Source organism: Halichoerus grypus, chromosome 4 (genome assembly GCF_964656455.1).
Source record: "Halichoerus grypus chromosome 4, mHalGry1.hap1.1, whole genome shotgun sequence".
Taxonomy (NCBI): Eukaryota; Metazoa; Chordata; class Mammalia; order Carnivora; family Phocidae; genus Halichoerus; species Halichoerus grypus.
This window is the reverse complement of record NC_135715.1, coordinates 165984945-165999021: the sequence shown is the minus strand read 5'-3', so window position 1 is coordinate 165999021 and position 14077 is coordinate 165984945. Positions and strand designations below refer to the sequence as shown.

General features: G+C 35.5%; 1 protein-coding gene across 5 annotated transcripts in view; it reads right to left on the bottom strand.

Annotated features, from left to right (window-relative positions):
* The window catches only part of CREB1 (cAMP responsive element binding protein 1), a 60362-nt gene that overhangs the window by 26904 nt on the left and 19381 nt on the right, over positions 1-14077 (bottom strand). For 4 of the 5 annotated variants that reach the window (XR_013447333.1, XR_013447334.1, XM_078071245.1 and 1 more), the window contains exons 3-5: positions 9509-9655; positions 8739-8780; positions 2551-2651 (exon numbers count right to left, since the gene is read on the bottom strand). Coding sequence is in view for 3 of the 5 variants with exons in the window: in XM_078071245.1 (XP_077927371.1) it covers positions 2551-2651; positions 8739-8780; positions 9509-9655 (290 nt within the window). In the remaining 2 variants the exon portion in view is untranslated. The remainder of the gene's footprint in view (positions 1-2550; positions 2652-8738; positions 8781-9508; positions 9656-14077) is intronic. The other variant, XM_078071246.1, reaches the window with a different exon arrangement.

Sequence of the window (14077 nt, the reverse complement as noted above, 5' to 3'; positions counted from 1 at the left end):
GCTAAACATCACACAATAAGGGTGAGTACTGCTGTATATTTTGCTTCAGACGCCTATACATATGTGTGTACCTGTATATATACCTATATATATAGGTATATATAAATGAATATAGACAACTGTATCTATATAGAGAAAAATGTAAAGATGTTTCTTATTGTGGATTGCGGTAAAAAATAAAAGTTTAAAAGCTACTACTCTAGACCTGCAAATAAATCTCCTCTTTTGCATGAAGCCAATGATCATTTCTTGTCTTCTCTTTTTAGTATCTAATATTGTTGCTCCAGACCACGTTGGTCATTCTTGTATCTTAGAGATACATTTCACTTTCTCTTACAGAAAATATTCCAGATGTGGTCTGAGCAGTGAGATTAATTCCTTCCCTTAATCTAGACACTAGGTTTTTACCAATGTAGCCTTTGGTATACTGGTTTTTTTGGCAACTATATATATATATATAACTTAATGGTAATTAAGGAACATAACTATCTTTTAAAAATGAATTCTTAAAAAAAAAACCAACAAATTCTTAATCCAGAATCTTGTACTTAAAGAACTGGTTTTATTTTAAACTCAAGTTCAGAAATTTTGTAATTATCACCAACAACTAAGTGTTTCCCTTGGCTGCTCTGATCTTTGTTTTTTTTTTTAAAGATTTTATTTATTTGACAGAGAGAGAGAGTTAGCGAGAGCAGGAACACAAGTGGGGGTGTGGGAGAGGGAGAAGCAGGCTTCCCGCTGAGCGGGGAGCCCGATGCAGGGCTCGATCCCAGGACCCCGGGATCATGACCTGAGCCGAAGGCAGACGCCTAACGACTGAGCCACCCAGGTGCCCCTGCTCTGATCTTTCAAAGTACTTATTCTCGCATCCATTAGGGCACTTCACCTTTAAAGTTCTGTCACTTGCAAATCTGATAAGCATGGCTTCTATGTTTTTCAGCTGAACTGCTGGTAAAATACCAAGCCAGGGGAGACCAAGTGAGAGTCCTTCAAGAACTTTCTTGGGTATAGTTTAATCACCATAAAGCTGGGTGTATCAATTAATCCCCATTTCTCCAACCTTACAAGCATATTGTAAGGATTCTGTTAAAGATCTTATTATAGTCAAGACGTAAGAGCTGGGTTTCAAGAATTTATAAGCCTAAAACAAAATAATGATACATAATGATTTTAAGGGAAGATATATTATCTTTCATGAATGTAACTCTCTACATATGTGTGGTCTCAGGCATCTTCTAATCTGATTATGAATTAAGGTGTTACTATTTAAATGATCTTTGCTAGGATATAGGTTATAATAAAAGATCTTTTTCAGCATAAAGCTCTTATTTTACTTTATGTTTTAAGACTTTATTTAGAGAGAAAAAGAGCATGAGTGAAGGGAAAGAGGGAAGGGAGAGAGAGAATCTCAAGCCGACTCCACACTGAGCATGGAGCCTGACGCGGGGCTTGATTTCTCGAACCCAAGATCATGACCTGAGATGAAATCAAGAGTCGGACACTTTACCAACTGAGCCACCCAGGCACCCTAAAGCTCTTATTTCATAAAGTCTACAACTAGAATTTACAGAATTTATTTACAACTATTTGCCGGGAATTTATATACAGAGAAGCCTTGTGGCTTGTTAACACCTGGGTGGATTTGCTCCAGGATCAAAAGTGTTAAAAACATGAGATATATTTCAAAGTTCAAATCTAAAACTAGCTATATTAAAAAAAAGAGAGAGATTATGAGCATAAATGCATACAACACATACTTGGTAACAAAATTTCTTAAGACCTCAAAATCAGTTTATTGATATTCATTTAGGATCCTTCATTTAATTGTGAGAAAAGAGAAAAGGGCTAGCTTAGTAGCCAAGTGGAAAAAAAATTTTAACCATCCCTTTGAAAAATAAAAACAACTTAGGCTAATAACAGAAATTTATTGAACTTTGAAGTAAGCTTATGATTTTTATGGAATTGCTCTTCCTGGAGATATTTAGCATGGAGCCAATTTCTACATATAAAAAAATGGTTTTGGTACATCTTGGAGGCAAGTCATGGACTAGGCAATCTCTACAGTTGAACACAAAAACTATAGTTAGGTGCCCCTAAAATTAGGGGATATCAGCATCACCCTGAAACAAATATTAAATTAATAAATAGTTATCTACTAAGTACCATGGCATGAGAAATGGTGTGCAAATGTGCTATTAAGTAGGTAAATAGTATAGTGTCAGAACTGACAAATAACTAGAAATGCTATAACTTAATGAAATATATTCCAAACTTTTTAACAGAAAACCAGCAGCTGGCACAGTCTACAAAAACAGAAGCAGGAAAAAAAAAAATCACTGTTGATCCAGGACTATTCAGAGTAAAAAAGTTCTCTTTTTCTGTACAATAAACTTCAACTTAAGAGAGAGAAGTACCTCAAGATGAAGAGAAGTAATTTCTGTGGTCCCGAATTGAGCACCTAATTGGTCTTCTGACATCTTTTCACCTGCAACTACCCAAGGCTTCCTGACATCTTCGATTCTAAATTCTTTTAACTATTAAATTCCATACCTGTAGGAAGGCCTCCTTGAAAGAATTTCTCTTCGTTTTTGGGAATCAGTTACACTATCCACTGACTCCTGTGAATCTTCACTTTCTGCAATAGTTGAAATCTGAAAATAAAGAAGAACTTTATCTTGATAATCGAGTTTAGTTTCCATAAAATTTTTATGAATTTTAAGAAAAAGTGAAATATAAAAGGACATATATACATCTTATACATGCTTCAGTAGAAAAAAGTCAATTTTTATGGGAGACAACCACACCAATCATATTCCTTTCCCTTTTACTTATCCTATAGAAGTCAGAGGGCCTAATTTTTTTTTTGTCAAAACCAAACTTTCGTGATATCCAAATTCAGTTTTACCTCTTTCAGGACTTCATGTAAACCAATCTTGAATGCATCAATATTACTGTCAGTTGTTTTCTTACAATTGTTAACAAAACTACCAAGTAAATAAGGTTTCTGACATGAAGGAAGAATAAATGAGCAAATATTTGGTCATAAGTCTACATAGTGACTATACAAATATTTTCTTTTACTGTTAAATACTTATGAATATATTTACAACTGAAAAATAAGATTGGTGATCCCCCATCATGTTCCAGATGGCTGTTTCTAGCAAGTTAGTCTACACATAGACTTTCAAAGTTGGCATTCTACAATTTTTATTAAGCAAAAGCTCAAGGTAAAGAACTGTGCATTTCTGGAAAAGTATCCCTGGACTGAAAAGTAATAGAGATAAGCTGAACAAAGATTTTACATGGGATAATAATAATAATAGCAACTAGCATTTACTGAGAACTTACTATGTGCCAGGTATTATGCTAAAGCATATACACATATTACATTACTTAATACGAATACAGTAATATCAGGTAATAGACAAGTATCGTTATTATATCCATTCTGTCGATGGAAAAACTAAGGCACAAAGAGGTTAAGTAACTCACCCAAGTCACAAAGCTAGGAAGTAGTGGCGCCACTGTCAATAACTGGCATCTTAGTTTTAGACATCCTTACCAGCATCAAAATCCTGTTGGTTCCAATCTCAAACCAGTTTTGTCAGAAGCAGCAACCCAGAGGTGTTTTTAGACCATTTTTAGACTAGAAGTTCACTCACTCAGGCAAGCCTGTCAAATTTATACCACCAAGCTTCTCTAGTCTAATCAGCGGGAGCCTTCTGCTCTTTCCTGAACTAGATGTGCATGATGCTGTCAGAGTGAGAATTAGATTTAAGGAAGGCAAAAGAGTATGTGTGGTTCAGCTCCATGTCAAAATTTAGGGCAATGGCAACCAGAAAAAACATATTCAGAGGAACTTGAAGAATCCCACAGGGACTCTATGTAGTCTGAGCCTATGGGTTCTGGAGAGTAGGGACTCATTTTGACAGGGCACTTTGTAATACGCTCTCACTCTAAAATGAAATTAGGTAAATCTAGTCATGCTTCACAAAATATACCTACAATAAAATAACGTGCCTCACCCAAACACTTCAAAGTATAAGAACAATACTCTTAGAGACCTATACATTAACAGGCAACACTTAATGAATCCAGAAAAGACAGATGAAAAGATGTGCAAGGCTGAATTTAGTCTGTGATTCTTTGCAGAGTAATAATGCTACAGCTACTGCCGAAGGAACACAGAGAACAATTCCCACTAATTTTTAGCTGCTGTAACCGGCCCGCTCAGCGTAGTCTCTGCACAGAAACTCTGAGGTACAGCAGATGAGGAGCTATGAAAAGACCTTAGCAGAGAGTCAGAATTTCAAGGAATAACAAGACTGAACTCAAAGTGGACAGTACTGTGACAAGGGTTTACCTTCATAGTACTTCTCAGAACCTCAGTTCCTCCGCTGTTCTTTGCCTTCTTTGCATGACCCTCATCCTTACAACCTTTTTTTAAGGGCAGAGAGTGACTTAGGCATACTCTCCCAAGTTGAAAGTAATTAAAATAATAATTTAAAAACGTTCTATATGAACTACCCACAGGGCAGTTTTGAAATGAAATAAAGTGGCTTTCTAATATATGGCCTTTGATTTTTTTTCTTTTTCCAAACTCAATAGATCTATTGCTCTTAGTAGGAAAAAAAGCATTCTTTCCTCTGATCTAAAAGATTTTGTGATTTCAGACAGAAGGAATTAACTTGTCACTATGTAGTGATTACAACTATTGCAATATAAAGGGAATTCAGAATTATTCAGTAACACATAACGAATGTTAACATTTCCTCTTTGGGAATATTATCCAGGGAGAACTTACGAGCTATGAAGCCACTTCCTATGGACTGCCTAACAAAACAAACAAAAACAAAAGCAAAATCCAAAGCACACACTGGATCCACATTTCTGAGACGAGACTAATAAAAATCATGTCAAAAATCCTTTTTATAAATAACAACTATTAATTACAGTTTAACATATACTTAACAGTTATTAAAAATAACCATATAAAAATGATATCCCAATCACAGGTATCACGGACTACCACCACATTCCAGTGGTAGAGACCCTTCCTCTGGTCCTTATCTCCTGTCACCTCTCTCATTAACCCTCTTCTCAGCTCCTTAAATAGGTCTTTAACCTTGGCCACTTAGTGGTTGAGACATTTTCAAAAGCCAAACCACCACTTCCAGATGTAAAGTTTTAGATCTGTATTTCTCAACTTTCTTTTAGTTTCTTAAAAACCCATACCTCCTGTTTGTAAGTTTGTAAGGAGGACAATCTTCCCATTTTGAAGTTATTTGAAATTTCAAAATTAAATACACAATGACTAAAACCAAATTAGATGCTTTCTTAAATCATACACGGTCTCTATGAAACTTACAAGTAACTGTGCAGAGTTCAAACTTATGGTTTAGGTACAGTTATTTACTCTGTGAATCAAGACATTAATAAACGTCTAGAATAATGATTTCCAAATTCTTTTCACCTGCAGATCTTCCTTATAAACAGGAAAATTTTACATAAGCATATTTATTTCCTCTGTAAACTTTAAGTGTTGTTTTTATTATTTAAAGAGATAATATAAGTGTAAATATTAAATTATATGTGTAAATTTCTTAAACATAAATCATTTCATTTTTTACTGAGTGAGAATGATGTGATTTAATATGCTTCATTAAAAAATCATTTAATATTTTGTAACAGTGACTCAAAAATCTGATTCTAAGCTTAGGCTTTTGAAAATCTGATTTAGTATTTGCTATTGTTGAAAAAGGGAACTCATGGGCAATAGATATAAAAGTAAGTGCATTTTTGACTGGGCTTACTAAATACAAAATCACTTTTCATTTTCATCTACCAATTATACAAACTTTTGATGAGATTTTCATCTCCCTCTCAGTTATTGTATGCTAATAATAATAGGTGTTACAGTTTTGTATTTTAACAAGTAGATTCAAAACCTACTGAAACTCTAGAAGACTTATGAATAGTTTAAAGAATTCTATTTCCAGGGTTTTAAAAGTATATATATTTGATTTTGAACTGACAAATTTATATTGCTTGCAGTTAAAAAAAAAGTATGAAAACATTTTTGAACTTCTTTCAAAATGCTCTCTCCACAGCACAACTTTTTTTCAAAAAGCAGTTACTCTCTTGCATTGTTAAAATGTCACTTTCTCCCAGGATAGTTGAAAGGGATTTCTTTTTTCAAAAATATCTGTTAGGTAATATATCCCTTGCAAATCCTTGCTTACCATCATTAAAAAGACCAGAAACTTTGGAACACTTGTTTCATGTAAAACACAAACAAGTAACTCAGCCTTATGTTAGACAACTCTTAAATACTTTGTTGCATAATAACCACTGAATCCCTGTTTTGCACAAAAGGTTTTTATTATTGTTCCCATCATATTACAAAGTATTGTAAAGATTCTATCAAACGTTTCATCCAACTTGCTCTCTCCCTCTTGCTCACTCTATTTGAGCCACATCTTTTTACTATACCTTGATATATGAAGCAGGACTTGCTTTAACTATTTGCATGGCTCAGCCTCCTGCACTGTCTTCTGGTTTCTGCTCACTGTGTTCCCTGACCACCCTACATAAAACAGAACACCCTTCCCTCCACATTCTCTATCCCTTTCCCCTGCTTTCATCATCTTTCCCAGCACTTATCCTCACCTGACATATTTTATTTTTTCATTGTCTCTCTTCGCTCAAATGTGATCTTCATGAGAATAGAGAAGTATTATTTGTTCACTGCTGTCTTTCATAGCACCTAGAACAGTGACTGGCACATAGCATGTGATCAATAAAAATTCGTTGAAGGAATGAATGTTAAATAATTTAAGGTAACATAATCCATAAATCCTGACACGTTTAAACTGCACTATATTAAAAACGCACTTAAAGCTAACAAATGAAAAGTGAAGATGCCACTGTTAACTTCTATACATTCGTGTAACTCCCACTATTTTTGTGGGGATTCTCATATAATCTATGAGACTTGATATACATAAGGATAAAGTTAGGGCACTAATGTCAAGCCATATATGAAATATTAGTACAGCGTAATTTCTAATATTCTTGGATTAAAAAACAGAAACACAGGTCCTAATATCTTATTCTCACATCAAGAGAAAAGTGTCTTGTATCTTTTGAAAATGATGTTCTAGAATACTCATATTTTCCCATCTAGAAGTTTGCAGGACCATTTCTCTCCTTGTTTAAACATCTCTTCTGATGTAAACTACTTCCTAGTTACTAATATACTCATCCCTGTTAACCAGGTGAAATGACCCTTGAAGCTTAATATATTCTTCATGGTTTAGGCCCTTTACAGAAAAAAAGTAAAAAAAAAAAAATTGTGTCTATTTGGAGAATTCAGGCTTTCAGTTATAAATATAAGCTCACCTTGATGAAAAATGTGCTCTTGAAAAGATGAATAAATATTTCTAGAAAGTTAATAGCCATATAACCCCCAGGTCCAAATTATTATTGTCACAAAATAGAGATTAAAATTAAAAATATAATCAACAATTAAATATCACATATTATGACCAAAAATATAATCTTAACAAGTTTTGATAATTTTGGTGTGTTATTTATATAACAAGTTTTGATAATTTTGGTGTGTTATCCTCCTACTCTAAGTGAAAAAGAGAAAGTAAGGATTAATATAAGATCTGGAATCTAGGTCTCCTGACTAGCAGGTCAGGTTCTTTCCACTATTACCAAGAAGAAAGTGAGTGGGGAATTAGTAATGGCATAGTATGGAAAATAGTTAGGTAGCACTCAATGAAATAAAAACCGAGGCAAAGGATAGAAGACTACTGGTCAGTCAGTGTGATTCCACAGAAATGTCAAATAGTTCAGTTTTCAGCGGGAAAACACTGTCTCCATCTTGGTAACAAATTCCACTCCCAGTATCTTTCAGTATGGAAATTCATACACATTGATATTTTTACATGAAAACAGTCTTTTCTTTTTCTTCCACTTAAGTGTCCAAGCAAACCAAAAGTAGAAGGACAGAATGAAGTAAAGGTGGGTAACAGTGGCTCAAGGACTCAATAGTATAATATGGCTGACTAAATCAAATATGCCCTTTGAGGACATTAATAGAACGCTTCCAGGGCAAAGGAAGCACGTCTCCTCTCTACAAATATCAGTCTGGCTACCATACTCAAGGAAAACACAACAGCTCTCATCCACAGGATGATAGCAAGGATAGTAAAGAGCAATCAAAGCTACACCGTATAATAAATGGCTTAAGAAAAACAGACATTTGTTTAGTCTGGACTTTTTTTTAAGTAGGAAGGGTGCAGGAGACGAGGGAGAGGAAGTGGTCTGACAGAAAAGGAATTAAATTTGCTTAATTAGTTTCTGAGGATGGAACTGGGACCACTAGGTAGAAGTTTTAGAAAGGTATATTCTGGCTCACCACAGGGAAGAACAGTTCAGCAATTATCCCTCTTTATAAATTGGTTACCTCAGGAGACAGGGCTTCCTTTAGCTCAAGTGTTCAAGTAATGCTGGACCACCATTTGGAGGAGAGAGAAAAGATACACAGGGAATGTAAGCAATACACTAAGGGCTGGGCAGGTAATAAGTTTGGCCTAGACCTAGAAGATCTCTAAAATCTTTACGCAAACCTTAAATTGCATGTTTATAGAAGGATAACGACATAAAGAATAATTTCTCACCTTCCTTTCTAAAAATAGTTCTTTCCAAATCTAGGACCTAGGACTCACCTGAGTTCCGGAGAAAAGTCTTTTTAAGTCCTTACAGGAAGACTGTGAAGCAAAAAATATGAAATGGGAGGCTGGGGTTATGGCCTACTTGAATGAACGTTCAAGTCTTTTTTTCTTTCAATAAGCTCACTGTAAAGATGTCTACTGCTCTAGGTTCCCTACAGTTCAATAGAGTAGTCACCTTTATTCCGAGCTCTACGTGCCTTTATTCCCTCTGGATTCAATCCAAAGGAACAATCTCTCCAAAGAATTAGATAACATGCGCAGTGTAATCCCTGAATATATCATTATTTCAAAGTTATCTACTCTAACTTACACCCCTAGACATAGCTGGTTTTACAGTGCTTTCTATGATCTCTAAATTCAAGTTAATATCTTGGGTAAGGTTATTAATTTTGACAAGGGCTTATTTTTTCCAATTCCACGTTTAGAAAATAATTAGAGTTATTTTTGTATCTCAATTTTCCTGAACTAAGGTGTATCAGCCTTAGTCTTTCCCAAACATTTCCACCTTATCCCATGTACTTAATGATTTTCCACAATCAATTTTTTCTTCTGTAGCTTAAGAAAAAGTCTTTCTCTCCTGTCTGTCCTTGTGTATGTATGTCCCTACACATAAGGTGACTATACAGACGCAGCATATTCCTTTACTGTGAAGTAAAATAAACTCTCAACTAGGTATGTTCCTATTTCCATAACTAATGAAAGGAGAGAGATATGGCTATAAACGACAGTTATGAAAGTAGATGCAGAACTTTTTATACACATACCTGAACTGTCTGGACTTGTGGAGACTGAATAACTGATGGCTGGGCCGCCTGAATAACGCCATGGACTTGAACTGTCTGCCCATTGGGCAGCTGTACTAAAGTTACGGTGGGAGCAGATGATGTTGCATGAGCTGCTGGCATAGATACCTAAGGTGTTGAACATGGAAAAAAATTACCATCACAGATACCTCCTTGAGAGTAGTCATGTAATATGAAGCAACTTTTTAGCAGGAAAAAGATGACTTTTCTGCCAGACAAGTATTTCATTGGTGTGAAAGAAACTAATGATTACATTTAATATTCTTAAAAAAAAAAAAAAAGACTATAAATGTCCCCTTTCAAATCCTTCCACACAACAAAGAACTATTTTAATGTAATATCAAAATTTGTAACACAGACTTCCTCTGAATACTAAATACACTTTAACTGTATGATGCTTTACATTTTCCTACCTGCTTTCATGTCCAGTTTCTCATTTTGCTCTTCGAAGAAATCAAGACTGGATAATAAGGATCATCTCCATTTTAGAGACAGAAATATCAAGCACTCAAGAGATTAAGTAACTTACCCAAGGTCAAGAGATATGCTAGCTTTGAAGAAATATAAAGGTCTTCAGAATATTATGTGTTAAATAAGCAATATTCTAAAATATAACTGCTCTCAAACTTAGGCAAAACTTAGCTAAGTCTAGAACAAATATACATCTTAAAATATAAAGCATAGTTTTCTCTTTTAAACTAATTACAAGTATGCCTTTTATTAGTGAGAAAGTATTAATATGTATTATAAACTGAAAATTTCTACCCCCCCAATCAAACTGATATAATAGTTGGTATTTTAAGGATTTATTTTCCTCTTAAAGGAATAAAAGAACAGAGTTAAGGGAGTATAAGAGATACTAATTTTCTCCTGGGCACAAAGAAGGCAATTTTAATGAATCAATATCCAGGTCCACAGGGCTCTTATGTCATATATGTCTATCAGACGGTATTTATTGTTCCTATGCTTGAACACATTCAGGGGTTCAATATTTTCTGCTCATTCGGTAAACACTGATTGGGGACCCATGTGCTAGGAGCAATGTCAGAACTGAAACTACAAACATTAAGGAAATTATTGGGGTACATGTGGGAAGGCATGGGGAAGAGAATACAAATAAATGTAATCCAGTGAAGTAATGAGGCTTGCCAAGAGAAAAATACACACTTAGGAAAGCTACCCAACCTCATCTAAAAAGGAGGGGAGGGAAGAATGCGAATTTGAAACAAAGATTACAAATTAGGCATATTTTGACTCCCAGAGGAGAAGCACAGAATTTTAGGGAAGGAGGTATAAATTAACAGTCAGTACCACTGGACCATGTAAGCATGTTACTGTAAGAATGTAGGAACTGGGACGAGATAAAATTGTAACGTAAGTAGGGAGAGGCTAAATGAGCTAGTCATGAAAAGCCATACCTATGTCACATTAAAGAAGTTGCACTTTATCCTGAGGAGACTGGGAAAGGCACTGAAGAGCTTTTGAACTTTGGAATATTAACATGGTGAGGTTTGCATTTTAGATAGATCACTTCAGTGGCAGTATGAAAAACATTTATTTCAGAGAAAGAACAACGTGGAGGGGAGGAGACAGAAAACTTATATAGTAGTTAAGGTGAGATGATAAAGCCAGAAGCAAAGCACTGGTTGTGGTAGGGAGAACGAGAGAAGTGATTTAAGGAAAATTCAGGAGGCAGACTAGAAAGAGCCTTATGAATGACTGCTTGAAGGAGGTGAGAGAGGAATTCAGGATGACCCACCTATTTTATGTTTGGGTAAGAATTAGTAAAACTATGCCATCAACTGAAACAGAGAACACAAGTAAGAGAAGTTTTTGGGTGGTTGGGGTGGTGGAGGATGGTGGAATTGATCTGATACCTGAATTTGTTCAGCAGGCAGTTAAACATCTGCCTGTGATGCTTGGGCAGGGAAGATCCCTACTGAAAGTAGAGGTTAAAACTATGAGCATCCATCTTTGGGCAGTTAGGAAGTCCCTTCTTATTAATCATTTTCTCTTTGGCCACTATAAATCTTGCTTGGTTTTACCTGGTTCTCAAAATGTGATCCATGGACTAACTCCAGTAGAGTTACACGGGTGCCTGTTTATAAAGTTAGACTCTCTTGGTGGACCTAAGGACACTTTCCCCTACACTGAAGTTTGAGAACCACAACCTTAAGTTATTCAAAGTATCTCCTCTTAGTTCCATACAAAAACTCTTCTGATACTTGAAGCAATTATTACATCCTCTTCTCTATTTTATAGAATAAATGTAACAAGCTAACTCAATGAGTTAGTTAATCCCTTCTGTACCCTGATCATTCTACAGAACGGCTCCTCTCATTATAACTTTATAAACAATACAGATATACAAAATAAGATAAAAATCCCTTATGTTCCTACCACTCAGAGCTAATCGCTGTTAATATTTTTGCTGTAGATCTAGGTGATTTTTTTTTTTTTTTAAGACTTTATTTATTTATTTGACAGAGACACAGCGAGAGAGGGAACACAAGCAGGGGGAGTGGGAGAGGGAGAAGCAGGCTTCCCGCGGAGCAGGGAGCCCGATGCGGGGCTCGATCCCAGGACCCTGGAGTCATGACCTGAGCTGAAGGCAGCCGCCTAATGACTGAGCCACCCAGGCGCCCCAGATCTAGGTGATTTTAAAGGTCCATGTATGCGCTCAATTTTTATAACACACTATCATGGAATCTAATTTATCTTTTCAATCCATTATAAATATCTTTCCATACCATTAATGATTTTCTTTAGTGGTTTTAATGGCTGCACAATAAAAATTACACTTTGTGTAATAAATTCCTTATTATTGGATATTTAGGTTTTCAAATTTGCCTACTGCAAGGAAGAGGCAATGATCATCCTTTTACCTAACTCTTTAGTTAAATCCATAAAAATTTACATTCTCATAGTCAAAACCGATATTGTTTTTTTCCTTCCCACTTAAAAAAAAAAAAATCTCTGTAGGGGTGCCTAGGTGGCTCAGTCGGTTAAGCATCTGACTCGATCTCAGCTCAGGTCTTGATCTCAGGGTTGAGAGTTCAAGCCCAGCACTTAAAAAACAGAAACAAAAACAAAAAACCCCTGTAAATTCCAAAAGTAAAATGAGGCATCTCATTATTGTTTTAGATTGGTTTTCTTCCTTTACTAGTTGGGCTGAATTTTTTTCTGTTCATTATTCAAATCACTACAATCTTGGATTTGACAATTTTATTATATTTTTCTTTTATTAAATACTGACAAAAAAATACCAGGTATCAGAATTATGAAAGGAAATTATGACAAAAATCCATAAGGTATGTGTTAAGGACTTGGATGAGCAAGTGAATAAACTCTGTAATTAGGCATAAAAAGAACAAAAACTACACAAATGGGAACAGAAAACTAGCTTTTCTAAAACTCAAACATCATGTCATTCTGCTTTTAAAGGTAAATGCTAGAGGACTGCCTGATAAAGATGAGAACTTAGACATGTGTATTATTTTGTTCCTTCCTGAATCTTCAATTAAACTTCGTAAAATTGATTTTGTTTTTATAGGCACAATCACATGAGCAAAGAATGGGAAAAGAGATAACAGTAAGAGTTTTGGAGGCTGGAAAGAAGAAGGATGAATGGTAATGAACTTGGAAGACCTCAGAAGGCCAACTCATGAGGTAGAGGCAGGGAAAGCCTGATTTGAACCATAAAATCCTTAAGAGGCTCAGGGTCTAAGTTACCCTGGAAGGTGGAGTAAAGGGAAAAGCTGTAAATAAGGAAGGCTGGTTGAAGGCTCTCTGAGAAGCAACTGGATTCCCTCCACACACTCCCTGTGGAGGAATAATCTACCCCATGCTGACAGAAAAATGGAGAATTAATTTCTGGAGAGCGGATCTCCTGACTGCCTACAACAGACACTGCTGAAGGTGGGGTTATTAACCTCCAGTCTTCTCTCTCTTAGCTCCCAGGCCTTTACCCTATAAGCAAGGGAATCAGTAAAGCCTTCCCTGAGGAACCTAATCAATGACAAGGGGCTAAAGACTTAAAAGATACTGACATTGGGAAGGCCATAATCACCCTACCGTGAAGTTCACAACTCATAGTTATTAGGCCCCAAACACACCCAGAGCTTCTGATACAGTTTTTTGGTCCCCTACTTTAAACTTGAGCAGACAAGCACAGATTATAAAACATCTGAAGAAAGCTTCTAATTTGAAAGATGGAGACCAAAACAAATTGAAGGGCAAAAAGCTTATACAGAGGAAAATCTATGTGGGGAGAAGAAAACTTAAAACCTAATTAATATTCTCAGAGATGACAGAAAATATTGCCTTTGTGAAACATAAACAGGATGCTATTAAAATACAAAAGGACTATTCAGAGAACAAAAGGACCTCTTGGAAACATGACAGCAGAAATAAAACATTCAACAAATGGGCTGGAACATGAAACTGAAGAAATCTCCCAGAAAGCAGACCAAAAAGACAAAGAGAAAGCAGTAGAGAAAAGATGAGAAAATTAGAGAAACAATCCTATAG